Source organism: Epinephelus fuscoguttatus, linkage group LG13 (genome assembly GCF_011397635.1).
Source record: "Epinephelus fuscoguttatus linkage group LG13, E.fuscoguttatus.final_Chr_v1".
Classification (NCBI taxonomy): Eukaryota; Metazoa; Chordata; class Actinopteri; order Perciformes; family Serranidae; genus Epinephelus; species Epinephelus fuscoguttatus.
The window spans coordinates 42,453,923-42,481,486 of NC_064764.1; the positions used below are offsets into that span (position 1 = coordinate 42,453,923).

Consider the following 27,564-nt stretch of genomic DNA (forward strand, 5'->3'; position numbering starts at 1 on the left):
GAGGTCACGCTGTGATTCAAGGTTCTAACGTTAGCTACATAAACGCTAACCTGAAGCTGCAGCTGTGAGTCTTTGGCTCCTGTTAGCAGGAGGCTAAACTGTTAGCATCATGTTGTCTCCATGTCTGAAACTCTTCATTGATACTGACACGTGTTTTATTTAGTTTATTGTCAGACTCTCTTTCAGACTCTGTTTGATCAGTCCGTCTCTTTGTTGGGTTGCTCTGCAGTGGAGACAGTTGTTGGCAATGCTGGAAGAGCAACTTTCTCTGCAGGATTCTCCTCCTTTGAATCAGAGTTTCACTGAAGAGACGTGCACATGCATCTGTGTTTGTGGAACAGCCAATAGGAACATTGGCATCTCTCTGAAATGAGCAGAGCCAAGAGGAGGAGCAGGAGTCTAGTTTCCTCTCCGTCAGCTTGACTTTCAACATGCTCAGAGTTTATTATGGGATATTTGATGCCCAGATGAAACTGCCTACCCCAGCTTTAAACTTTTAATATTTATTATCTCTTGATTTGGTAAAGGGGTTATTTGTTCCATCCTCTGAAATGTTAACAAATTTGTAAACAATGGCTTTCAGGTAGCCAATAATTTCCAAGATAATTCATGATTAATGTGGCTCTCAGTGCGGCGCTGCATTCGTCCAAGATGCTGACTCATTTTTCACATGGCTGGTATCTCTGTTTTAACAAAACTGCTCATTAATATCAGTGATCATCATGCAGCCCCGGCTGCTGTTTTCCTCGGTGTTATTCTCATTCCTCACTGTCACACACAGGCTGAATTAAAAAGCCAAGCATGCGTCCTTCCCACTCCTTTGCCACCGTCTCCTCCCTGACTCCTCTCCCATCTTATCTGAGTGGCCTCCTTCAGCCCACAGCTTCCTCCTGGCGACTTCCTCTTGGCTGCCTGCCAGCGTGCCGATCACTGCATCTGTCCGTCAGCAGAATACCAACTGATTAATGCTTTCACTGCGACCATTAATAAAACTGTGGAGAGGCTGCTCTCTGTAATTGAGAGGTACAGCTCGGCCTGCATTGAACCAAATGAGGAGGACATATACTGGAGGGAGACGTGAACTCATGGGCAGGCAGGAGTGTGTATGAATTTTAGGGATGAAGAGTGGGCTGCTCTGCCCTCTGACAGCCAATGATATAGTTGCTCCAGAGTAAAATACCATGCACTTTATTTATGTGCGGGCTACAGACAGAGTGTACACAGTGTTTTATCAGATTTTATTTAGTGTCTCTTCCTGTCCTCTGTGACAGCGGCTCTACGCTGGCTTTGATCTTGATTTTCTGCACAGCAGCAGAATCATTGTGGTGAGATGATAAAGCGCTGGTGTCTAGGCCACTGGCACCAGCAGTGATCCACGGGCACTCTGCTGGACACACCCCGACTACTTGGCTCGTTTGTGCCATCCATCTCTCCTCTTCTCATACACCAAAGGATTCCAGCGCCGCAATCATTTGTTCTGGGGATGAAGGGAAAAGATGCACTTGTGTGACGCATGTTTGACTCAGAGTTTGGCTCAACTGAACTGCTGTGTAGTGTAGGATGTACACACAGTTAAAGGACAGGGTGGCACACACACACTGAAAGAGAGGGATGTATGTTAATATCAGTACATCATCAGTATCAGCAGATATCGGCTTGAAAATCAGAATTGACCAACATGTTTTTTCTTATTTTGCACAATGACTGAATATCACACTGAACAGTATTTCATGTCTCCATCTGCTGCTGGCCGTCACCAGTATGCATGTGTTATATGTTAATTCCACTGCAGAGGAGACTTGATGATGATCACTGAAGTTAGGTGGGAAAAAGTGGATATATCTGTGTTGTTATTGGTTATTGATCAAATAAGTTGTTACATATCTGCAAATCAGATATCGGCAAAAAAAGGATCTGATGCGTACGCTTTGAAGTGCATGTGATATTTAAAATGGCTGAACATGACTTTGACGCCCTTACGCAGACTGTGTTTCCATTTTGGAGCCTCAAATAAGAAACCAGTGACCAGAGAGGAGAGACGGAGACGCAGAGGGGAACGTACAGCGAGAGTGCACACCAGTTTTAGCTGACGTTAGCTTCTTGTGTTGTCACATGTAGAGCTGGGTTAAATTAATCAATTCATCTGATTCATATTGATCTTCATTTGAATGACTTGATATCGATTCATAAAATCTGAGATTGATCTTTTAATAGACGCTTTTTCCTACAGATGTGTGAAGCTTTAACTAACCTCGCCAGTAGTAAACCGGCTGCGGCTGCTATTTTTATGTGTAGCCACAGTCTGATATCATGTCAGATTATCAATGAACTGACAGGAAGTAACTCCAGCAGCCACGATCATCACAACAAACCATCACTGAGCATGCTCAGTTCTGACTGCGTTTACACCAAGTGGGTTGCAGCTGTATGTGAGATTTTCACAGCACGATGAACAGCTCAGAAAACATCACCGTATTACGTGATTACTGATATTGTCAGTTGTCCTGTGCAAATGACTGCGACGGTTGGTCAAACTGGGGCAGGAAGTGTTTTAGCTCAACCTTACAGAATTAACAGCATAATATTGATAAACGGAATTATAAACCTGATAAAAAATAGCACAAAACTATAACTGATTTATGAAGCATTTAAGTGTTAGCAGCACTGTAGCATTGTAAATTACCTACTTAATTCAAAATGACTTCAGCTGTGAGCTTTCAAATTAACGTCCCATGTTTATTAAAGGTTACCAGAAGTCCATCCTCTCTGCCTGCGTACTTTAGCTTTCCCATGATCCACAGCCAGTTCTCTAACTTGTGCCGACAGTTATACTCCTGCGGATATTCTGTATCGTAGCAACCAGACACAACCAAAGCTGCTTATCTAGAAAATTGCTGTGCCACTTATTGTGCCTCCTTCCCCTGTGTGTTTGTTTGACCATCAACAAGCCTCCAGTAAAACAGCATTTCAAGTCCTGTGTGTGATAAATATCAGCTAGCTGCTAGGCTAATTTATACAATGTAAAATGCCATAGGCTTGTGCTAATAACGTTGGCATGTTGTATTTGTGGGGAAAATGTGTCCAGATAAAGACAAGTGTTTGTCTGTGAATGCTGCGAGTTATAGTGAAGCTGAGTTGTGTTTGAAACTGTCTCTATTAAGTCACGTTTAATGTGTGTTTAATGTGTGTTTAACGTGTGTTTTGAGTGCATTTAAACTTTACAGCACTTCACAGAAACCCTGCTGCCAACTAGTGGTTTAGAGGTGTAACTGCAGAGCGACACAGACACCACTGACTGCTGCAGGTGAAATCCCTTCACCGTGTCAGCCCAAACCACGGCATCTAAAACTCCTCCCCAAACTGAAACTGTGACAGAGCCCACTGATGTGTTGGCATCAAGGTTTATTATCCTTTATAATGTACAATATACAAAAATATAGGGTACCAAAAAATTCACAGTGTCTAAAAGGCAGTGATTACAGTCTACATGACAGGTCTAACAGTACACCTGGTAAGTTGCATAGAAGGGCACAGAGCCTCACATCGCAGGGGACAGAGCTCACAACTGACCAATCAGATCACGGCTGTCAGACGGGGCCAATAGAGGCGACGTTTAGATCACATTAATGTAATTTCTGCTTTAAATGTGACTGTTTTCAGTCTCTAATATTTGACAGTGTCTGGTGCTACAGAGGAATCATCAGTCTGGATTCATGTGTCTGTGGGAGTCTGATATTTGAGCAGCTGGGAGAGGTCAGAAGCCGCGGGCGCTCGGTCACATCGTGGAGCTCTGTCCCCAAACAAACCTCATGGTTGGTGTGTACTTAGCTGCTGCACTTTTTTTTAAACAACTATAAGGCTTTTTTTAAACAAACAGTGTTAGCTATACAATATACAGATACATTTACACCATCCTCTGCAGGGTCATTAGATGGGCTGCTCCTATATACAGATAGAGCTCTCATCTCGTGCATGTACAGTAGCTGAACTGAAAAGCATTGCTGGGTTAGCATTCATCAATCAGGCAATAATAATAATAAAATATAGCTGTGAAAATGCCCTTTATAAACCAAGCTTTGACTATAAATAGTGTCAGTTCCACCTCCACAGGACAAGAGGCGCGATGCTTTAACTTACAATGATTAACATCTTAAACATGAAAGATAGAAAAACAGTAGAATGCCGGAGTGTCAGCGACGACAGGATGTGGAGGAGAAAACAAACATCCTCGTATATAATCATGTATGAAAGCATTTACATTGTACAAAATACAGCAAGCCCCTTTGCTCCATCAGGCACACGCACACGCAGAGATAGAGTACATGTGTTTGCATGTACACACATCCACACACACATGCACTCATGTTGATGTCACACAGGCAAACTGCTAAGCGAGAGTAATTTAGCTGTTTTCTTCTCAAGCAGAGGCCGAATGTCTCGTTACAGTCGCTCTTCTTTGTGTTAGCGTCTCTACTGAAGATGCAGCGGGTACCAAACGTGTGAAAAATCAAAGCGAAGGAATGTGTTGGTTCAGTGACGTGAAATTAGAGAAAACAAGAATTAATCAGCTATATCTTATTTAACAAAATATTTCCTCCTATGCTACAACGTGTTGGAAACAAAATATCTTAAAAAACAAACATAAAAAAGGAACAAGTGCCAGTCTACTAGCTTATTCTACCGTCATAGAAAACCCAATCCAGTTGTTCAGCACACTGGCCATATTTGATATGACCACCGAGCTATTTAGCACTCAGTAGAATCGACGCATCCATCGGAGAATCGATTGGAGAATCAATCAATTCCCTTTCAGAAGTTCTTTATTGATCCTGGGAAAACAAATTAAACAGAAGAAATAGAAAGAAAACAGATCTCGCCCCTGCCCTCTATTGCATACAGGCAACCAAGGCATTCCCAAAGCTTTATGTACAGTTCAGACCGCTTCCCATAATCCCCCCTGCTCTGACTTCACGACTCAATGTCCTTGTCCACAAATGCTGTGTGTCTTCCAAACAGCCGTCCGAAAAACTTGAGTGACTCTGAAGTTCTTATCTTTACTGTCACGTGAAACACCAACACTGGAGGGCGAGCGTCCGCCCCCAACAACCCGGCTGATATTGATCTCTAATTTATTTCATCATCGACTTCATTGAGTGTTCTCTTGTGTTGTTCTCTCGCTCTGCGCCGTGCGGCAAGGACACGAGGATATGCGCCGTTTGTTCTCGGTAACTGCTTCTGTTGTCGAGGGACTCAAAGTTCATTACAGGCTGAGAGTGTGGTTAGTAATGGAGAGGCGTGAAACAGTGACCCACATCCAGAGAAATGTTTTTTTGTTTTATTAATATTCTGTTCATGTTCGTCTCTGTAATTGAGGACTGTGAACTCAGCACCTGCGCTGAGGTGGTGTGGTCGCAGCAATCTGTCTGAAGCCATAACTTGTCCTGCTAGAATTTTCCACTAGACTCCGGCATGAAGCTCAGAGTTTACTCTGCTGTATCCCATCAGGCCCTTACAATAACACCCCCAGCTGGTTGCATAAGTCCCAGACTGCACCAGGACACAGGCCTCGTCGTCCAGACCCACAGCTCCTGATGGAAAGTTCCAGAAACGCCCTTAAAGACACAAACCCTACCATGTGGAAGAGACTACGGGGGCGAGGAGAGGGGCGATGATGAACACAGGAACCTGGCCGAGCTCTGAGAAACGTTTCAGTTCATGTCGGTTCAGTTATGTCACCATGGCAGCGGGGCGGCATCCGTTGGCAGGGGGGTTCAGAGAGCCGGTCGTGAGGCTTGTCTCAGCTGTTGTTGTTTTGGTTGTAGGTCCTGCATGGCGAAGGGGAGGAGTTGGGCTGGTAGTCGTATTTGCCGAGTGCTGTGGGATAGTAGGTGGTGGTGTAGACGTTTGTCTGCTGCAGCGGCGTTGGGTAGAAGTTGGATCTTTCATCTGGCAGCAGGTTGTTCTTGTTCAGTGTCTGGAATGTCAGCAGAGAGAAAAGAGGTGTTAGCCTGCAGGGCTGGGGATTCTGGTGATTCCCTTCATTGGTTTGATAACGATTCACAAGATCTCCATTCAACTGGGGACATCTAACTTACGGTACCAGCTCTGTTTGCATAGAAACGATTTTCAGAGAAGTAATGTTGTAAATTAGACATAAAATTATTTAAAAAAAGAATGAATTAAGAACAGAAATAGAAGTGAATATTTTAAATGTAACTGAAAGTTGTTTCCACTGATGTTTACAACGGCAAAGTCACCATATAAACTCAGTAATACCTCACTGGAAAACACTTTAAAATATCAGTAAAATACATCATAATAGAGACAGTTTCAAACACAACTCAGCTTCACTATAACTCGCAGCATTCGCAGACAAACACTTGTCTTTATTTGGACACATTTTCCCCACAAACACAACATGCTAACGTTATTAGCACAAGCCTATGGCATTTTACACTGTATGAATTAGCCTAGCAGCTAGCAGAGATTTGCTCTGCTCACATTTCAGCCAGGATAAATTACACACAGGACTTATGAGCACCACCTGGGACCAGTTTAATACCAGCAAGAGTCAAAGCTTCACAGATCTGTGGAAAGGATTGATTTGACTTGATTATTTTACCCCAGCCCTATCAGCCTAACACGCTCACACATATATATTAGTGTTGCACCTCATTTAAAAAGATTTTTTCAGTCGATTTACCAGTGCAAAAATGTTTTGGGTAGAAAAACAAATGTCTATATAAGGAGTTATTCTCAGCTGTATTTGGGGTGTAAGAAATGACTGATGCGTTTGTGTTTTGTTTAGATGCAAAAATTTGTGGTTAATCACCAGATTCTTGTTGATCCTCAACCCTCGTGTTGTCGCTGTGTTTTGACCACAAATCCATTTTCTTGGTTTTTGTCTGTCATTTAGTGTCAAACCTGACGTCACGGTTACAGAGACAAACATGAATGTGATTGTGCTTGTTACGACAGTTTACAACAGGTAACAACTGCACTGAAAATGTGAATATTGAATTAAAAAATCTGGTTTATTGAACTTATATTTGCATTTTTTAATTAAACATTCATTCATTCATTTTCTAACTGCTTCATCCTCTTGAGGGTCGCGGGGGGGCTGGAGCCTATCCCAGCTGACATCGGGCGAGAGGCAGGGTTCACCCTGGACAGGTCACCAGACTATCACAGGGCTGACACAGAGAGACATACAACCATTCACACTCACATTCACACCTACGGACAATTTAGAGTCACCAATTAACCTGCATGTCTTTGGACTGTGGGAGGAAGCTGGAGTGCCCGGAGAGAACCCACGCTGACACAGGGAGAACATGCAAACTCCACACAGAGGGGCTCCCACGCCCGGGATCGAACCGGCAACCCTCTTGCTGTGAGGCGAGAGTGCTAACCACCACACCACCGTGCCGCCCTTAAACCCTTAAACATATCATGGTATAATTATTAAAATGATGTTCTTTTATTGGCTTTTTTGCCTTTATTGACAGGACAGAAGGTGAAATGGGGAGACAGAGAGAGAGTGGGGACTGACATGCAGCAAAGGGCCACGAGCTGGATTCGAACCCACGGCCGCTGCAGCGAGGCAATGCCTCTGTACATGGGCCGCCGGCACTATCCACTACGCTACCGACACCCCATTAAAATGATGTTTAAAAAAAATCTCACATCTGAGAAACACTGACTCATAGATGTTTGACATTTTTTGCCATGTTACTAAATACTTTTAAAATATTTACTTTCTTCTGATGAGGTGCACATGTTGGTAGTGGAGAGAAAAATGTGTCCAGTCATGTTTAAGTTTCTTTATTAAGAAGCATTTTAATATGTAGGTAAATACGCTGCAGGATGTTTTCAGAAAATACATTTTCAGGACTCAATTAAAAGCCAGAACGGACTTGTTAAGATAGAGGGTTTTCGCTGTGTGGACGCCGCGCTGTTTAATGTAGGAGGTAAAAAATAATATGAGCAATTCATGCCCACAGGTGAGTAAAATACCTCCACTGTGCTTGAGGTTATAGCTCCTGCACTGTAAGTGTATTCATAACCAAAGCAAACCAATTTAACAAATTTAATTTAGTTCATGTCAAGCATACTCAATACACTAATATATGAAATGGTGGGAATTCACTGCAGCTCTCTTAAGTAAAAACAAGTCTAAAACCCACATTTTATTCTAATGCAATTGCTGAGTCTGTGGTAAAAGCCGAACATAAGGTGAAACACTTTCCAGGGGAAGCATTAGACTAATGTAATCCATCTGAACAGCTCTGGGGACCGAGGCAGGAAGATAATCAGGTTAGAGTCGCTGAAATACACAACGCCGGGCATCATAAATTGGCCTGGAGGAGAGGGAAGCCGCCGGATAAACAGGGCTGTAGTGCTGCACGGTGACATCGGCTGCACGTCCAGCAGAGTCTGGCTGCCCCCTCTGGTCATTAAAGCTAATGAGTTCAGGCTCTCAGCACCACGATGGCTGTCAGCGCCGCGTCCGCACAGCAACAACAATAACAGCCCGGACAAGTGCCAGGAGGCCGACACCATCAAAAACACAGGGATGCGCCCTGGTGGCGACACATTCCTGCCACGCTTTAGTGGGATCTGACGTAGTGTCAGGTGAACGGGGATGTTGGAGAGGAATCCCTGCTGACGGGCGCACCGCGCAGGACTGTCCTAAAGACAACCAGCAGACTCACTCAGAAGTACTTCCTCTCAATCATCACTTGTGATCCACTGTCCGTGTGTCGTCATGTATTTATCTGCGTATTTACTTATTTGTGTTTGGGACATTCCTGGACACGGCACGCAATTTTGCTTTCAATAGCCTGACACCCATTAATAATATCTAAGGAAAAAAATGCAAAATGACGTAAAGTAAAAGACGCCGTTGCTTTTAGTTCAGCGCCTCATTGACCCAGCGAGTCTGAACACCACCTTTCACAGAGCTAACCATTTACAGGTGCTGAAATCTTAAGGTTCTGCCTTTTCTTTCATTTTCTGTGAGTTACAGGCGGCTCGCTGCGCTAACGTGGAAACATGGCGCCCACCCTGCGCTGGTGACACCAACCTGATGGCAGGACAGCTTTGCTGCAGAGACATGGTGGCCACCCTTCGGTCGCCCTGGTGAGTACGCAGCTTCATTTTTAAGCATTGTTAACCATGTTAGCACCACGAGCTGTGCTGACACTGCTAACGATGTGAACAGAGCTCAAATGCTAAAGCTGCTGCACTGTTGTGACCTGCAGGGAGACTGTAGAGACGTCTCCACAGAGACGCTGTTAGGACGGCGTTACTAGCGATAACCGACGAAAGAGCAGCACTTCTGGTTAGCTCACCCAGACTCGAACTGAAGAGTAACAACATCAACTTACAGACCAACATGTCAGAGTCATGCATACATTACATTATTCTTAAAATATAAAGAGTAAGAAAGTAACTTAACAAAAGGAACTCCAGGTCAGTGGTTCCCAACTGGTGTATCATGATGAAACTGGTGAGTAACACCCACGGGCCCTGTTTCCTCTGTACTTCACCTCTTTGTCTGCATTTGTGGCATATTGAGTCCCGTCTGGTTTTCTGTGGCTTCCTCTTCCCTTATCGGACTAATTCATCATGTGTCTGACAGAGATGTAGAAATATCTGTTTGTAATATTTAATGATCTGAGCTGCTGTGTTTATTCAGAGTGTCATCAGGGGACGGAGACCTGTTGGAGATTTTCAGGGTAATACGGGCGCAGTTTTAGATTTCGGAGGATGTGACTGATAACACGTGCTGCGTCTGGGAGACAGAATATTCTACTTTGGAGTGTAAAGGTACATTTAGGAAAATAGAACAATAAGCGTTTGGTGAGTGATTGTTCTGTGCCCTGAAACGTCTGACTGCAGCCTCCACACTGACTAAACTTAAGATGGTGGAGACAAAGATTAAACTCCCTGTTTCAGGTCATAAAAAAGTTTTAAGTTCATTTATCTAGAGCTTATTATCTCAAGCATACTTTAGCACACTTCACAGAGACAGAAAAATCAATAATAATCTCCCAGACTTTAACTAATCAACAGTTAGGGAACAAAACAGCACAAGTTTTGGAGAACAGGACATAAAATTGCACTTAAAGTTGACTAGCCTCTGGTGAAAATAGTTTCTTGACTTTGTGTAAATGTGAGCGCACAGTGGAGCGATAGCAGTGGGAGGTCGAGGGCTGACTAAAGCGCTGGAAAGCTAATGGGGCCCATTAATAAGGATTTGGTTTGTGGGCAGGTAGGACGGATTAAAGCCTATAGGTTCTGTATAAGAGCAAGGAGGAATAAAAATGAACAGTAATTCATCTTCTGTGGTTAGCGCTCTATTGAGATAAATGCATGAATAAAGGCTCTAAATAAAACATGAATCACGTTGCCCTTGAATCTGTAACATTTACATTGTGTGTGCCGCCCTGTAAATACTGCCTCCATTTCCATTTGTATGACTTTTATCTACATAATATTCACACAATCCTTCAGTGGTCACGCACCTTAAACTCCATGGGTGTGTACTTCTCGTTCTTTGGCGTGGTGTTGCCCTTGTAGTTGAGGTGGTTCGGGGTGGTGGGGTGGATGACGGCTGACTCCTGTGAGGGCTTGTGGAAACGCTGACAGTAGACGTAGATGAGGAAGGACAGCAGCCCCGCCCCCAGGAAACAGGAAACACCGGTGGCGATCAGGTGGATGGAGGTGAACGCTGGGAAATGAAGAGGATGCGTGTTAGCCGATGTTATCACGTTGAGAGACTTTATTTACATCCCAAATTTACCTCAACTCACATTCTGAGTCAGATCAAGAGCACAGATTTCAAACAGGTGGAGCAAAGGTGTCCGCTGGCCTAAAGGTTAAAGGGCGCTAACTTCCTGCCTCCACTCATTTCAGTGAGGATAAATAAAACTGATTGAATTGATTGATTGATCACTCCCAGGCCACACTGCCTGTGTGAACGATGGCGATTAATGAAGTATTAGTAGTATTCACTACAGTTTCAATGTCTTATCTGTCACAGACATTTCTTGTTAATTCAACACTTCCTGTGTTTGTTTCAAAATAAAAGCCCTCTGACTGTTCCTGTCGACAGAATCCCTTCATGTGTGAACACAAGGATTTTTATTGTCAAATAAATTTAGGACAGTGTTGTTGACGATGCAGCGGCTGCACGGCTCCATAGATTTGTGCAGGATCAGCTTTGAATCGTGGAGATACAGCTGTTACAGCAGCAGAAGCGCCGTCTGTGTGAACACTACACGTGCGAGCCGCAGCAGTTCAATGAGGTAGCCGTCGCGCCCTGCTCACACACGTTAGGCGGCAGAAGGGAAGCAGTTTCAAACATGACAGGGGAGGTATTAAATGGCTGCCACCCATGTGATGTGTACAGTTTATATGGTGTTTAACTTCAGGTGGACGCAGCCTGGCTTTGGCTGATCAAAACGCAGTCATCATGAAAGCAGAAAGGAAACAAGATACTGTTGGTGTCTCAATATCTGCCGCTGTACAGCACAGTGCGAGCATCTGATAAGGACGACCAGCAGGAACACTGGGATGACATTTCTACCAAACTTCAGATGTCTGGTACATTTTCCAAATATGCAGAAATGTTGGTCATGTACGGATTCCTGTTGTCTCGCTACAGTGTGAAGCTACAAGCTAGTCTGTACTTATGCCAGTGACGTTCACTGAAGCAGCCGCCTGGCATCAGTGTCGGGGAAACAACATTAAACCACCAGCTACTTCAGTGAAGAGTTGTCAAACTTCTTCACCACTCTCAAATAATTCCAGCTTGTCAAAGTAAACTAGTTTCAAAAAGTTAAACTACATCATGAAGATTGTCACAATCTGAGTGAATCTCACACGGAGCCACAGCTGAACTGACAGTGAGCAAAGTGTCGGTGTGTTTGAGTTAGGGACGAGGGCAGGTCAGTCCTCACTGAGGCTGCTGAGGATTTGTTTTAAGTAGAGAATAGGGAGCATTTCTTTGGGTGAAATCAGGAAACTGCCTTACTTTAAGGGAAATTTACAGTATTTAATCAAACATCTTGGGTTTAAACCTGACGTGACTTTAGTCAAAGTCCAGGTGATCGTCATGAACTGACAGCTGTGGCCAGTAAACTGTGGTGTTGTTCCATATTGTGTAGCAAAAACCATCATGAGAGAACTGTGAATACGTAGTTTATAAATGACTTAATAAACTACACGACCCAAAGGAGTTAAAGCTGAAGAGCTGCTGGGACCTGAATGTTATTTAACTGCCACCAAACTAATGCAAATTAGAGTTAAACAAGTGATTAAACTACATGTAGTTCAGTGATCCTGAACACAGCCTGCTGTCACAGCTGAGGACTGAAGCAGCTGCTTTTAAAAATACTTTTTTGGGTATTGAAGGTGCAGGTAGGCGGTTGTCAGGGCGACGGTGTCAGAGCAGCTGAGGACACTAAAATGCAACACCTCCAGTTCAGTTCCTGCATTTGTTGCATGTCATGCCTGTGTGTCTCCACCTGAATGTTCTGGCTGTATCTAAACTCTGAGCCGTCCAATAAAGACGATGGAAAAAACACCTTTAAAATACTCAGTAGAACAAATGATGAGCAGTTTGTCTCCTTCACTCACACAGTAACGTTGATTTATTGTTTGGTTTTTCCTGCAGTTTTCAACCTGGGAACATCGTCACATTTCTCCTCATCTCTGCACTAACAGTGTCTAAATAACTTCAGGTGAGAACAGAGTGATTCATACAAGTGTACAGCTCACTCAGTGTCACCTGACACTCATCACTGTTCCTCTGCTGATATCCTGATGCTGCTCTCATCCCTCCAGCACCAGAACCTCGTCCTCAGCTCAGCGTTTCATTTGGTTCATTTAGCTAAAATATTGTCCATGTATGTGTGAAAGGAGGATTAGTTCTCTCAGCAGGATCCTCGCTGCTTCTTAGATTCTCTCAGAGCTCCTTCAAAGAGCCTTTTACACCAAATCTAACTGTATAACACTTTGACACGAGTGTATCTGACTCAGCTGAGCTCAGGGGATATTGACTGGCTGTGTGAGGCTGCTGTGAGAAACCTGTCAGGTTGAAGGGACAGTCCACCCTAAAATCAAACATACATGTTCCCCTCTTCCCTGTAGAGCTGTTTATCAGTGTAGATAGTTCTGGTGTGAGCTGTAGAGTGTTGGAGATATGGGCCGTAGAGATGTCTGACTTCTCTCCAGTGTAACAGAACTAGATGACACTCAGCTTGAGGAGCTCAAAACTCAACATCAGTGTCTCTGTAGAGAAATCATGACCTGGTTACTCAAGATAATCCACAGACCTTATTGCTGCAGTTTCATGTAGGAACTATTTTATTTAAACTGAAATACACCCACCAATTGTATCACCGCACAGAAGGAAGTGTGCATCAACTCATGGACAAGAGGTGCATGCTTTTGACAGCGTGAGATTATAAACAACGGTGTCCTCAGCTGAGCTGTAACATTGTCTCGCTTGGTGAGCTAGCAGTAGATGCACACTTCCTTCTGTGCAGTGATACAGTTGGTGGGCGTAGTTTCGTAGAACGAAAATAGTTCCTACATGAAACTGCTGCCAACAAGGTCTGTGGATTATCTTGAGTAACCAGGTCATGATTTCTCTACAGAGACACTGATGTTGAGTTTTGAGCTCCTCAAGCTGAGTGTCATCTAGTTCTGTTACACTGGAGAGAAGTCAGACATCTCTACGGCCCATATCTCCAACACTCTGCAGCTCACACCTAAACTGTCTACACTGATAAACAGCTCTACAGGGAAGAGGGGAACATGTATGTTTGATTTTAGGAGGAACTGTCCCTTTAAACAAATCTTCTGCACAGTTACAGCAGCTCTGACAGATTCTTAAACTTTACATGGGCTGTTATTTTTTGCATGTTTTGAGTCTTGTTCATGTTTTTGTCCACAATTTCAGTAATTTTGTTTTTGTGTGATGATTTCTTCTTTTCAGGGACAAAAATATGCACCCTGGTTTGTTTCTTCCTGTTCTGTGCTCCCTGTCAGTAATTTAGCTTTCAGAGGAGGTTGTGAAAAAAGTCTCCAGTCTGATGTGAGTTTGTAATTTCTTGGCACACGGAGGAAAATTGGACTCAATTTGCAATTATCCAATAGATGGGCAACTTTTGTCCGGGTCGAGGTACATCACAGTTTATGTGATGTTTCCTCTCCTCTGACTAAGACACATTAAAACAAACAGGCACATAAAGATGTACATAAGATGCATGAGAACACGCGTGATGGACGGACATCTGTGGAAACACGCGGGGGCAGACGTTAACATGCAAACAGGAACAAAGTGAAGGCAGCTGTTAATCCACTTACCTCCGCAGTGTTGGTCCTTATCAAAACCAGATGCAGGGAGGATGACTGCAGAGAGGAGAGGAACACAGGGTCAGACACAAACATGCGCGCACACACACACACACACACACACACACAACAGAAACAGCCTTCAGAACACAACACAGCCATCGACTGTAACATCAGGGGAGTTGACACATGCAGAAACAAAAACAGTGAATGAGAAATTGAAATGTCTTAAAACGTTGCACAAGAGCTCCACAGAGAGGTTTGTTTTTTTCTGTAGAAAAATATCTGTTGAGTGAAAAAACATCTCTGCTGTAAAATACAGCCTCTGTAGTTTCTGTTAGAGACACGGCAGGACAATCATTTACAGCTACAGCGAATTCTGTGCCCCACAAATCCTCGAAGGAAAGACGAGAGCAGGGAGAGCTGATCTGTGTGTGTGTGTGTGTGTGTGTGTGTGAGCTGTTTTAACTGCAGCGCCACATCTCCTGATTAATTTTTTGGCCTAATTTTTCAGCTTCCTCACAGACGCCTCCCCTCTGCGAGTGACCTTAACAAATCCATCCATCGCCTCGTTGAAATTTGCAATAAAATTAGATGTGATTTGGTGTTGTGACAACCCATTAATATTAATCGCCTTCGTCTGGACTCATTAGGGATGCGCGGCGCGCAGAGGCCTCTGCTGGCAGGCCATGAAAGATCATTTCAGGAGAAACTTTCTGAGATTGTCATCAGCATAACAAGGTGCGCCGGGCCAACGGGGTCAACCGCTGACTTGTTGATTCACATGGACTTAATTATGGTTAATTAACAGAAGCAGATGACTTTAGTGCACATCACGCAGAGGATGCCAGCTACACACACACACACACACACACACACACACACAGAAACAATGTGTGTATGGATGTTTGTGAATGAGGATGATGATGCTAACTGAGCATGATACTGTACATACATGACAAAGACAGACAGAACGTGTCCTAAAATCACAAACTGCTGCTGCAGAGGAATATTTAACCAAAGGAGGACTGAAGGATTGTGACCTCTTTCCTGCCCTAAGCATGACCTTAAGGTGGAAAACACAAAAAGGAACAAGGCTATCCCGCTCCAATGGCGAGCACATCATGTTCTCTGCTTTCCATGTCAGAAAATACAAATGCTCACGTTTCTGTTTGAAGCACGGTACAAATCCTCCCGACAGAGGAACCCAGCAGCATGAGGAAACAGTGAGAAGCTCACAGTGTATTTGGTGATTTTCAGGGCAACAAAGGAAACAAGTTGTCTCCTCAAAACTCTGCCAAAAGGGCATCGCACCTGAGGAACCTTTATACAGCCAACCTTGAACTTTATGGCGACTTTGAAGGAGGCTGCAGGTACAGAGTGTATCTGAGAGGTGACTGACTCACAGTTCAGTCGATTTCTGTTTCTTTCTGCTCCGCTCAGGTGAACGAGTTTAAACTGGTTTGATTTTGTGCCAACGGCCTGAACCGGCAGATTAAACAGTAACCTTCATCAGCAACCCGCTGACAGCAGAGTCCTGTCCTAGCCGACGGGTAACTCACAATAAGCTGTGTAACAGGTGAAAATATGTACCGTAAAACTTGGTGTATAAGTTGCACTTTTTTCCCCTTTTTTTTTTCATCTAAATAGTTGGGTGCGGGTTATAGACCGGTGCGACCTATAGACCAAGGTAAATGCTGACATAGGTAATTTGACCCACAAGATGGCGCTATGTTAGGCTGACCAAATGACCAAAGCACTGAGTTTGTGTCACACAGTGGTTACAGGCTATTTAACAGGCCGGCCGTGTGCCGTGGGTGCTCAGCTGCGGACAGGGAGACCTCTGTGTTTGAGACGGGAGCGGGAGGCGGGAAGTCCGACGCTTCCAGTGAGAGGAGAGGGAGAAATAAAACAAAGTAAGATAAAATAGGAAAAACCTGTCTCCCTCTTTTATTTTATTTTCAGCGTTTAATCAAGGCGGAGGCGGGCGGCTGGAGGTCCGAGACTTGGGTGGGCGTGCAGCAGGTGAGAACAAAAATCTGTTTTATATTTTTCAGAATAAAACACAGTAAAAAGATGTGCAGTATCTGTATAATACTTTGAGTTCCTTTTATTTTGAAAGTCAGTGACACCAGTGTAACCTTTGACCCCGTGGTCACATTGGTCACCGACGTGGAGGACTCCAGCCATGACACTTTGCAGCCCGAGGATGAGGTGGCAGCCTACATGGAGTTGGGATCCTTTGGAGGTTTGATGGTGGTGGAAGGAGCATGCTAACATGTTTCCTAACCTGGCAGTGATTGAATGTTTCCACCATCCAGTCAAAGAGACGGAGAACCAGCTCCATGTGAGGGACTGGCTTACACATAATGACAGGTCACAGATTGGTTCTGGTACGGAGCTTTATGGGTGGGTGCAGGACTCTGTCTGAGCTAAAACGGAGCTAAATCCAACTGTATTTAATCAATATGAGAACATGATTAACATAAAGTTTGTTTAGAAACAAACGAGCCTTTCAGTAGAGGTGGGAGGGGGAGGGGCAACACACGTGCTTGTTTACTAGAAAGTTCACGTGTTTTATGAGGGTGACAAGATGGAGACATTGCTGTCAGTCTCTCAAGAATTACAAGTGCTCTCATGTGTTAATATTCTGGACGTGACTCTACTTTGGTCGGACACCCTGTTTCCATGTATTCCTGTTGCTCAGTGTGATAACACTACAATGCACGAGGAACGTCATTAAGACGACAGAAAACGCCCAAATACTAAACTGAAGTTGTGCAGAAAACAGGTGAAAGGTATGCAGCCACAACTACCCACTAACAAGAGCCCACATGACCACAACACAGGCGCAGTAGAGTCTAACGCAGGCGCTATGTCAGAAAGGGGCGGTGATGTTGACGCCAACCAATGGCATGGAAGCTTTAATCTTCTAAATGTCTTCAGACATCAGAAATGTAGTCGTTAACAGGGCGTTCTCTGTCGTCTAAATGCACATTTGACACGTTGAGATGTTTTTTTTTGTTTTTTTTTTTACCTGTTGAGACAAACAGATCTGACTCGGAGCCCTTCAGCGTTCTGCACTAATGTTACACAATGTGACACCACAGCCAGACGCTGGCTCGCTGTTGGGACACGGTGTCATTATGCTCCATTCAGAAGCAGCTGCTGAGTCAAGTGGGAGACCTGGTGGTAATGTTGAGTTCATTGTTCCAGTCCAGTGTTTTGGCTTCATATCAAACCAGTGTGAACATTTCCACAGCAGCTCCACCCGACCGACTCACCAGGTATTTCATTGCAGTCTCTGCGCTGAGTGCTGTTCCCGACACAGGGGGTGTTGCCCTGAGCGCCACACACCCGACTCCTCATCTGCAATCCTGAATCATCACAGGCCGACCACAGCGACCAGGCCATCCAGCCACCTGAACACAGAGAGAACAAAAAGCAATCAATACAAACCCAGACAAAAAAACAAAGCCACACCAAACCCGGATGTCCTGGAAACCAACGCGCCCACCCAAGCTGTCAGTGCCCGCGGCCACTAACCTCCCCGGCCAGCCAAACAGCCCAAACACACCACAAAGTGTTTGTGATGTAAACAGGATTGGAAGAGTAAACCCGTGGAGAGTTTGTTTAGTGCATAGCGGAGATGTTTGTCTCCCGAGCCAAGCTTTAGTGCCGTTTCCCCGCAGCAGCCGACCGAGCAGTAAACAAAGGCTCCTACCCAAGAGGAAAGAGAAAATTCCCAACTCTCAGCGTCTCCCTTTGAACCATGCACTCGCTGCACTCTTTCACCCTGGATCTAAAAGCACAGAGTAAAGGAGCACAGGCTACTGCAATGAAAGGCTGATGAAAAAGCTGCTTTGTTATTCAGGGTGCTCTCAAGTGTGCAGTTTTGGCAGAGGGTGCCCGAGTGGCGGCAGAGGACAGGCCTCCTTTACCTTTCCTATCAGTCTGGCGCTCACCGGCAGGCTGCTCTGTCTCCACCATCTGCTCCCTTCTCGCCGCACAACCATCTACACACACAGAACACACCGGCCACCTCAAACATGTTTAATAACCGTGCACCAATACAGCCCGCTTTAATTGCTTCATTTATTCCCATTTATTTTTGTCACTCGGTCGACCTGCGTGATCGTACTGTTGAGTCAGAAGGAACGCCATCAGGCCTGAGGCTCCTCGTTAGTATTCCATCCCCTCAGCCCTTCCTGCTGTCCTCCATTACTGCTGGAAACTTTAATCAAATGACCTGGGACAGGGGCATCAAATATCCCTGTGACTGACAGCCACTGTGCCTCCAATTATGAATGCAGAGAGGACGGCGGCACCGGGAGGACCCCGATAGGTGACTGATGTTGTGCCTGTCAATAAACCAACAGACACAGAGACGGATCGGGGCTGGAGAGGCTGTTAGCAGACAGTCGATCGGCACAGGCCCAACGGGACGTGTTGGTCCACGTCAAACAGGAAAACATTAACCTGATAAAGGAGGCTGATTAGCATCTCGGCAAAGAGAGAAAAAAAAAGCTATTTTCCTGTCTTTGTGTGTAATTACCAGGGCGGCCAACTGTACGCGTTACTCTGCCTGTGAATGACAGGCGGCCTGATTCATAATGAAAAGCAGCTGAGGAAAAGGACAGTTAAGGGGAAACAGCTATTTAATTCAGGCAGAAATCATCTGCACTACAAGCCGTCACTACACAAACACACACACACAAACACACACACACACACAAACACACACAAACACACACAGGCGGACACGTACTCTGAAACACACACACACGCAGACGATGAATATTTGTCCAGGACATTTTTGTTTTTCCAGCAACATGAATAAAGAAAAGATGAAAATCACATCGAGGCGACAAAACGTTGAAGCTGTTTGATATTAAACCTGAATTCTTATTTCAGTTCTCAGGCTGGACTTTTTTTTTGTCTTCCAGTGGATTAGCAGCAGATCTCTCATGAATATTTCAGTGTCCTTGTGGAGCAGAATGGGAATAGATGGGGGGGGCACAGAGGGCGTTGTTACACATCTCACACCTCATCATCATATGGTGTGAGACTCTGGGAAAAGCAAGGCTAACCTTCAAATTGAAAACCATCAGAACACCTGATTTATTTTCACCAAACTTTGGTGTCAAAGCAGCTTCTGTTTGACTTAACTTCCCACAGGTCTTCTTGTGTTATCGTCTGATATTTCTGTGGGCTGTAATCAAGCAAAGAACATGTTGTCGACTGAAATACGACCAACTCTTCAATCAATCAGTTGGTCAGTGGGTGAATAACCTCTGCATGATTTCTCTGTTACCTAAATCAGCCACAGTGAGCAGGGTACGCTTGACCTGGTGGCGCCATGTGTCCACTGAATCCTTTTTTCCTGTCGCAGCACTCGACACTTGAAACACTTGTCCTGGGTTGAGCCCAGTTACCTCTGCTCAGGCAGGTGAAGTGCCTCATGTGAAAAATATATGTAACATTATTAGACAATAAAATGTGCACTGTATCGCTGCCTCTGCACCGGTGATAGTTGTGGCTGTAGACATTATCTTTTGGGTTATATATTGTTATCCTGAACAACGAAAACTGTGTATTTAAAATCAGATTTAGTGCCAGCCCTAATCTAAAGTAACTGGGGCAGTAATTTTGGAAAGATTTGTTGGTTTTGAAATCATGAATGTAATTTTTCTGTGGTCTGTGTAGCTCAAACTGAAGTCTGTTTATCACCATAGTACACTTGATGGAAACAAAAATTGTCCTTGTCTAAATGTGTACGAAAATTAAACGATAAGTATAAAAAGGTAGCGAAGGAGATCAGACCTTCGTCAGGCATTCTCTACGAGATCCATGACTGGAACAAGATTGGTGGAAGCAGAAATATTAAAACTGAATATCCTGAAACCTGAGCAGGTGAAACAACACTGGCTAAACACCCAGATGAGATTTAGTTGTTTGTTTTTTTGTAATTCAGATGATCGGACTGTGAAATGTTCTGTTTTGCATTAATAAACAAAATCTGTGGAATCGTTCTGTAAATAAATCTGAAGATCCAGAAAGTTGGACATCGATCAAACCCTTTCAGTCCAGTGCCTGTGGAACCAGCAGTAACCCTTCAGACATGGTACCTTTTGAAATATCCCATGGAGAGAGACTCTCACTGCAGCCTGTTCTATTTTGTTGTGAAAATGTGGGCGTGCAGCCTCGTTCTGTGGACGATAAACCAGGTGCAGACTTCCATCTGTGTCACCGCTGATGAGGAAATACAGCGAGTGCTGGACGGAGCAGTGAGTAACAACAACCCCGCCCACATTTAAGAGGACTGTCTGAACACACGAGGGTCTAGGTACCATGTCTGAAGGCTTACTGCTGGTTCCTGAGGTGCTGGACTGAAAGGGTTTGTGTTGAGTTGTGTGAGTACGAGACCTGCAAGGAGAGGAAGAGCAAGTGGAATGGCTCCTGTATGTGGCGAGAAATGTTACTAGATAGACCAGTCGTATTTAAAACAGCCTGTGTTGAACTGCCGTCACGTCACTGTCAGACGTCAGTCAGCGGGGTCGTTCATCACATACCGTCCCCTCCGTCAGGCAGCTGCTGCCACAAACAGGATTCTGTGGGAAACACTGCGTTCACAAGGATTCAGAACTTCAGACACATTATGTAATATTTCCGTATGTTCTTTACGACACCACAGGTTGATCTCTTTTTAAAGCTTTCCAGAGAGGTTGCCATGGCGCTGGGCGCTCCAGCAGCACAGCAGGACATGACATGGTGGGAGGCCGGGCTGTTTTCTCAGCAGGACTCTGTTTATCTTTCCTCTTATCTAAGACCTGCTTTATTCATTAGGAGAAGATGAAAGACGCAATTTAGAGAACGGGACGACACACAAATGACTCGGTGTGGGAGATGGTGGCCTGCGTGGAGGTGTGATGAAAGGACCCGGAGCAGTGGAGGCACGGCGCAGTTAGATTCTGGATTTGTGTGTGTGACCTTACCGTCGCAGGTGTGTGTGTTGCACAGGGCCTCCTCAGTGTGCAGGCCGATGCAGATGTCACCTCCGCTGGTGGGTGCAGGGCTGTTACAGGAGCGTGTGCGTTGGTAGTGACCGCCGCCGCAACCCACCGAGCACTGAGACCAGGACGACCAGCAGGACCACGCACCCTTTACTGGAATAAACAAACAAACAAACAAACAATGGTCATTTTAATGTTTAGGATTTAAAGATGCGCATCACAACCTCTGCCGGGTTCAGACTACACCACGTTTGTCTGTTCTGACAGCGACTACGTCAGATTAGACAACTGGAGAGTCATAAATTTACAGACATGACAGATTAGGTGTTGGTCCAGGACCAATCATCACTGGTCGCTTTTCACGACGTGTGTGATGTCATCATCTTATTCAGGTCCTATTATTGTTACTCTTATGTCAGTCACTGTGTCTGTTCATGTTCCAGCTGATCTGTTACTGTAGTAACATAAAAAGTGTCAGTACCGCATGCAAACTATACAAGTCACCAAATCCTCCACAGGAAGTTCCTGCAAATGTTTCACAATAAAAGCCATTTTAGAAAATGAGGGGATTCTCTCAGCTTTTAAGTTGAAACAGAAACAGGAAGTGTTGAGTTTGATTAAACTTAACCAGAGTGATAAATGGTGTGGTGTGTTTGAGATGCAGCTGGTAGCCTCTGCAGCTGTGCTGAGTAAAGGCCCAGACACTATCTGTGAGTTTGATTCCTTTATATCCTCCATTATGAAGAAAGAACATTCTTTGCTAGCTTGATGCTAATGGCAGTACTCAGCGGGTTGATAAAGTGCCTCTGCTGTTTCCTCTTTACTCTGTGTGCTAACGTCCCTACAGGAAATATCTAAAAGGCTGGGCTGTTGTTGTCCTACAGTTTCCACGGCAACAGATTGCTCTGTGTTCCTATTGGTCAAAGTGACGGCTGTGACGTGGAAGACAAAAAGAAAATCAAACATGCTAGACGTTCTGTTGGGACGTCGTGAGGCGTCAAAGACATGGCGGCTGTTGTTGTCTACTGTGACACACTACACAGGATAAAACGATGGATTATGGCACATGACACTCATGTCATTCACGATCTGAGCTGACACTGTACGACGCCGTGTCGGGCTACACTAAGGCTGATACTGTGAAGTCTCAACCCAGCGTTACAGTTTGCTAATGAGGACTTGGGACATGAGATGACTCTGACAGACTTGGACCTGCTCTCAGTAAACAGCTCTGCTAGTTTGATTTTGTTGTGTGTTATCTGTGTGTATTTGTTGCAACAGCTGGATGTACCCCAAAATGAGTTTAACCCCGACACAGAATATGTATTAATTCATTTAACCGTGTGCAGACTATAGACGCCACGGTGAGGACATTTTCCCACTGGTCAATAAACTGGTAACAACATTGGTGAAACTGATTACACTGGACGTTTAACAAGAAAAGATGTGTGTTGATGACGCTCAGATTCTGCAGAGCGCTGTGTGAAGTTACTGCTGATGCAAACTGAACATTTAAAACATTTAACTGGTGAAACATGACATGACTTAATATAAAGTTTGTGTTTGTAGGTGAGAGTATCAGAAATGTGTCAACAAAACAAGACAACAGTCATTTGGGCATTTGTTTGACAGTGGATCAGTGTGAAGTATTTCAGGGGGCAATGAAACAAGACGGAGCGTTCAGTGAGCTGACAAACACAGAGCTGCAGGAGACAGGCTGCACACCTCCAACTGCTCTACCCTCAACGTTATCAGGTAAAACAACACCAAATAGGTGCTTTGGCTTTTCACTTTGACACCAAATCCTCCGCCATCGTCTTTTTTTTTTTTGAACTCTCCTTATTCTGATCATGTGATAGGTGATGCTTTTACCTGCTACTCTGCTGCTGCTGCATGTCAGTTCATAATCGTCGTGTCCGTCATCTGACCAAGCAGTGGGTACGTAATGTACTGTAATATCACCCAAACAGGGTTTCTCACACAATCATTTATTTGTGGCGGCCCACCATGACATCAGTATTTGCCGCCACATTGATTTTCTATTTTTGGAGCTGGAGAGTTATTTTGGAGCTCTGTTGGAAAACTGTTTGGTAATTCAGAGCGCCACACTCTCTGAACACAGACGGAGCAGGAGAACACCAGAGCAAGTAAAAGTGAAATTTAGCTCTTCTTTAATTCATAAAGAAATGAACGTACGTTAGATGAATCCACCCTGCGGTCCGTCACTGGGTCATAAAGTTTGCCTTCACTCTGCTCTGCAGCAGCCGCACCTCTGATCTAATCCACGGATCATCTTTGACTGATCCGACCACAAACTGATCATCTGATCAGTTCTCCATCCTACAACTCAAACACAACAAACTGCTGCTGAGGAAAACAGAAACTCATGACCTGCTCTGTGATCACAGAGCCAGAACTCCCTCCTCTCCTCAGTCAGTTCCCACCACACACACAGACTGTAATTCTGTGGGAAAAGCTGCCGAGTGCAGAACTTTTATCACCAGGCCGGATGAAGCTGATCCTGACAGGCTATAACCAACCTGTTGGAGTCCAGCTGGTGGCGCTGGCCTCGGGGAGACTACACCGCATTTGTGAAAAAATTATGGATGTCCTGCAGACACTTTCTGTCTCTTCAAAGTTTTCTTTTTCTTCTCATACTCACTCATGTGAAGTTTTGTTTTTGTCTTGCTGGGCTCTGATGTTGGTCACACTGCATCCACCCATCAGCCAAAACATTCAAACCACCGACAGGTGAAGTCAGTAACATTAATTATCTCGTTACAATGCAAAGTTTTGTTAGGAAACCTTGAGTCTTGCCATTCATGTGGAGGCCACCTGACATCGCTGCAGACCAACTACACCCTCTCATGGTAACAGCACTCCCAAGTGGCAGTGGCTCCTCCAGCACCATGTCACACCGTTAAAACTGTTGAGGAACGGCCCGACGAATGTGACAAAGAGCTTAAGAGTTCACCTGCCATCCAAATTCCCCAGATTCCTACATGATCGAGCATCCATGCTGGTTCTCCACCTCACAGCAGGAGGACTCAAAGGATCTGCTGCCAACGCCCTGATGCCAGACACCATGTCACCCTGAGAGGCCCTGTCTCGACAGGTCAGAGACAAGTCTGATCCAAAGACGCCTCACCGTGGATCTGCGATATCTCTGGGGTTACCAGCACGTCCCACAAACACTCGGCCATGTCATACCCTGAGCTCTTCGCCACATTCCTATGGTCCTTACTGAGCACTTTTATGGTGTAACATGATGCATTGTGCATTTTCCCATGTCTGACGTCCTATAGTTGTATTAAATGTCTCTTTGGGGGTTTAGTCTCTTCCTGATTTTCGCCCACTGTGTCTTTACTTTGAACCTCTGTAGCAGCGCTTCAGTCTTTCCGTGGGGACTGTTAATGTTTCTGATCTGATCAGAAGAGCGTGACTGACTAATTGACTGGGTGGTTGAGTGGCTGATGTCCGTCAGACTGACTGAGAGTGGCCGCGTTGCTAGGTAACGTCACAGTGCTGCAAAAAACTCTATTAGCAGAGTGGATTAGTGTGACACTGGGAGTGAAGCACGCTGTGGCCACTTAACTCTGACTAGCTCTCACAGCCAGCCGCCGCTCTGCCTGACTGACTCTCTGACTAACTGGCTGTTTACCTGGCCGAGTGTCTGACTCACTGACTCACTGAGCGACCCACCTACCTGACTGACAGCTGCTTTTATGACTCTCTTACAGTCTGCCCGTCCTCCTGTGAGGCTGAGTGATGTTCACAATGACCCGTTCTACAGGCTGTTTGTTTGGCTGCTCACAAACTCCACAAACTTTACTTTGAATCAGATGACGCAGATTTAACAGCAGAGCTGGGGACTTCAGTCACAGGAACTTTGACCTGGTTAAGTTCTGACTTTAGAGCTGACTTGTACCGTAAAGCTTCAATTAGTAGCCCAGGATATTATTCACTTTAATCACTGAACTCAACAGGCCTATATTTGGGACAGGCCTTTAATTCTTTCCACACGAAACTGTTGCTCAGCAAAGATAAGGGGGATACTATCAGATTATTAATCTAAACCAGTTTGAATATTACCTGTTTAAAAATGAGGCTTCAGATAACATTAATAAATCATGGATCATTGATTTGATCCAGCACAGACGACACTCGTTTTACGGCCCCCGACATACCGACACAACCGCGCTTCATCCTGTTGAATCCATCCTCACAACTTGGATACATTTTTTATGAAAAACACTTTTGAATATTTTGATCTGCGGACTCTTACAGACTAAAGCAATATTTAAATTTACGGGATAATCGAAGAATAAACATGTAATTTGAAGAAGACAACAACCTGCTTTTAAACATCCGAAAACCTCTATTAAAAAAATGGCAACCGGACAGGTCTAATTGAGGCAGGTGTTTATTTTTCAAACTGTGTAGCCACACTGAGCTTTTCATTGAAGCTTTACAGTCTTTACGCTCTTCTACAAACAGCAGCAGTGTGACGAGGCGCTGAGTGTCTCTTCTTCACAGAGTGCAACAAGTTTGGAGATTTGTTTCTGGTCACTGAGAGTTTAAAATATCCACTTTGGATAAAATGCTGAGCTCGTCACTGTCACTTTTTATCCAGCCAGGAGGGGCGGGACAAATACCACAAAGACCAGCCATGTAAATGCTTTAAATAAAGGACTTTATGTGGAAGTACAGGGGATTTATTGTTTTGTTTATTTATTGTGGTATCAACGACTGAACTCCTGCTACTGAGACACTCCTACCTGAGACCTGACTCTGACTTGTGTCAAAGCACCTGAGCGTGGCCCTGCTACTACAGATTTAAAAAGCTTTCTAATTGTCACATGATGACTTGTTACTGACATGCAGTTTGTTAAGAAGACTTCACAGATGGAGCGATGCCTGCGAGGTAGCTCAGGCATTCAGCTCACACACACACACACACACACACACACACACACGTCATACGTCACTCTCCACATGTCATCTACAACACACACCCTCCCAATGTGGCAGTCTCTGAGCTGTCTGACTGAACTGACTTTGATTATATTACAGACTGGACTCACCTGACATGAGAGGTGACGTGAGGACGAACACACAGCTCTGTGGTGAAAGGATCACTTTAACCAACACGCCATGTTAAACAATGACATCATGTCGGTACATTACGTTTACGTAAGGGACTGATTTTAGGTCAGAAGCTCTTATAATAGAACTTATAATTGAACTCAGACTGACTGTGACTTACTGACTGACTCAGTGTCTGCACACACACACACACACACACACACACACACACACACTATTCATTTCAATCTCCACAGCGATCTATATTGCCTCCGTCCTTCTCTCTAATCTCATCATCAATTACTATTTTGCTCTCATTCTCTCTTCTGTCACCGGCCTTGTCCTTCTCACCTGAGCGTCTATGCGGGACAGGCACACTGAGACACTCGCAGCAAAAGGCTTCCTGATTGGCTCCCTCCCAGCGGGACGTAACCAAGGCCGCTCTGCCTCAGCTTCCTGAGGTGACTCGTGCCAGTTGTTTAAGATAATCACACACAGACACCAACAACTGACATTTAAAGACAGCACAGAGCGGATCAGCTCCATCCCATCATAAATTCTTCATTCATAAGGCAGCAGTCATGAATATTAAAGAGCAGCTCTTCAGAGGGCCTTTATCTAATGCCAGCCATCGTGTGTGTGTGTGTGTGTGTGTGTGTGTGTGTCCTGGCTCTGGTGTAATAAGCGTAGCCTGTCAGTGCAGCAGTCTGTGGTCAGCAGAGCCCTGGGTCAGCTGATTATGGTTTGATGAGGAGTTTGAAATAGATAACTTCATTTGTCCAAGGACTCTTCGTGCTCGGCTGCAGCTGCTGCTAACCATTAGCTAATGAAGCTAATGATCCACTCAGCAGTATTTTACTACCACCATTGACCTTCCTCCTCTCTGCGTCTCCGTCTCCATCTCTGTCTCTTAGTTGTAGTCATATTTTAGTCATGTTTATCTTTCATAGTTTTAGTCAACGAAAATTCAAAATGTTTGTCGACGACAGTCCATGACAATTAAGTCAACTCTTTAGTCATGAGGATGTTTAAATGTTTTAAATTTATTACTAAACTAATCCAGTGAGGCGAATTCATGTTTCAGAAATTAGACTGAAGG

The 27,564-nt window shown here is 44.7% G+C and overlaps 1 protein-coding gene across 5 annotated transcripts in view; it reads right to left on the bottom strand.

Annotated features, from left to right (window-relative positions):
* Nucleotides 1-3,393: 3,393 nt before the first annotated feature.
* sema5ba (sema domain, seven thrombospondin repeats (type 1 and type 1-like), transmembrane domain (TM) and short cytoplasmic domain, (semaphorin) 5Ba) overlaps nucleotides 3,394-27,564 on the bottom strand; it is a 265,659-nt gene continuing 241,488 nt past the window's right edge. For 4 of the 5 annotated variants that reach the window (XM_049594061.1, XM_049594057.1, XM_049594058.1 and 1 more), the window contains 6 exons: nucleotides 21,363-21,533; nucleotides 18,309-18,383; nucleotides 17,652-17,789; nucleotides 14,380-14,424; nucleotides 10,530-10,735; nucleotides 3,394-5,974 (listed from right to left, as the gene is read on the bottom strand). In XM_049594061.1, coding sequence (XP_049450018.1) covers nucleotides 5,798-5,974; nucleotides 10,530-10,735; nucleotides 14,380-14,424; nucleotides 17,652-17,789; nucleotides 18,309-18,383; nucleotides 21,363-21,533 — 812 coding nt within the window. In that variant the 3' untranslated portion in view covers nucleotides 3,394-5,797. The remainder of the gene's footprint in view (nucleotides 5,975-10,529; nucleotides 10,736-14,379; nucleotides 14,425-17,651; nucleotides 17,790-18,308; nucleotides 18,384-21,362; nucleotides 21,534-27,564) is intronic. The other variant, XM_049594062.1, reaches the window with a different exon arrangement.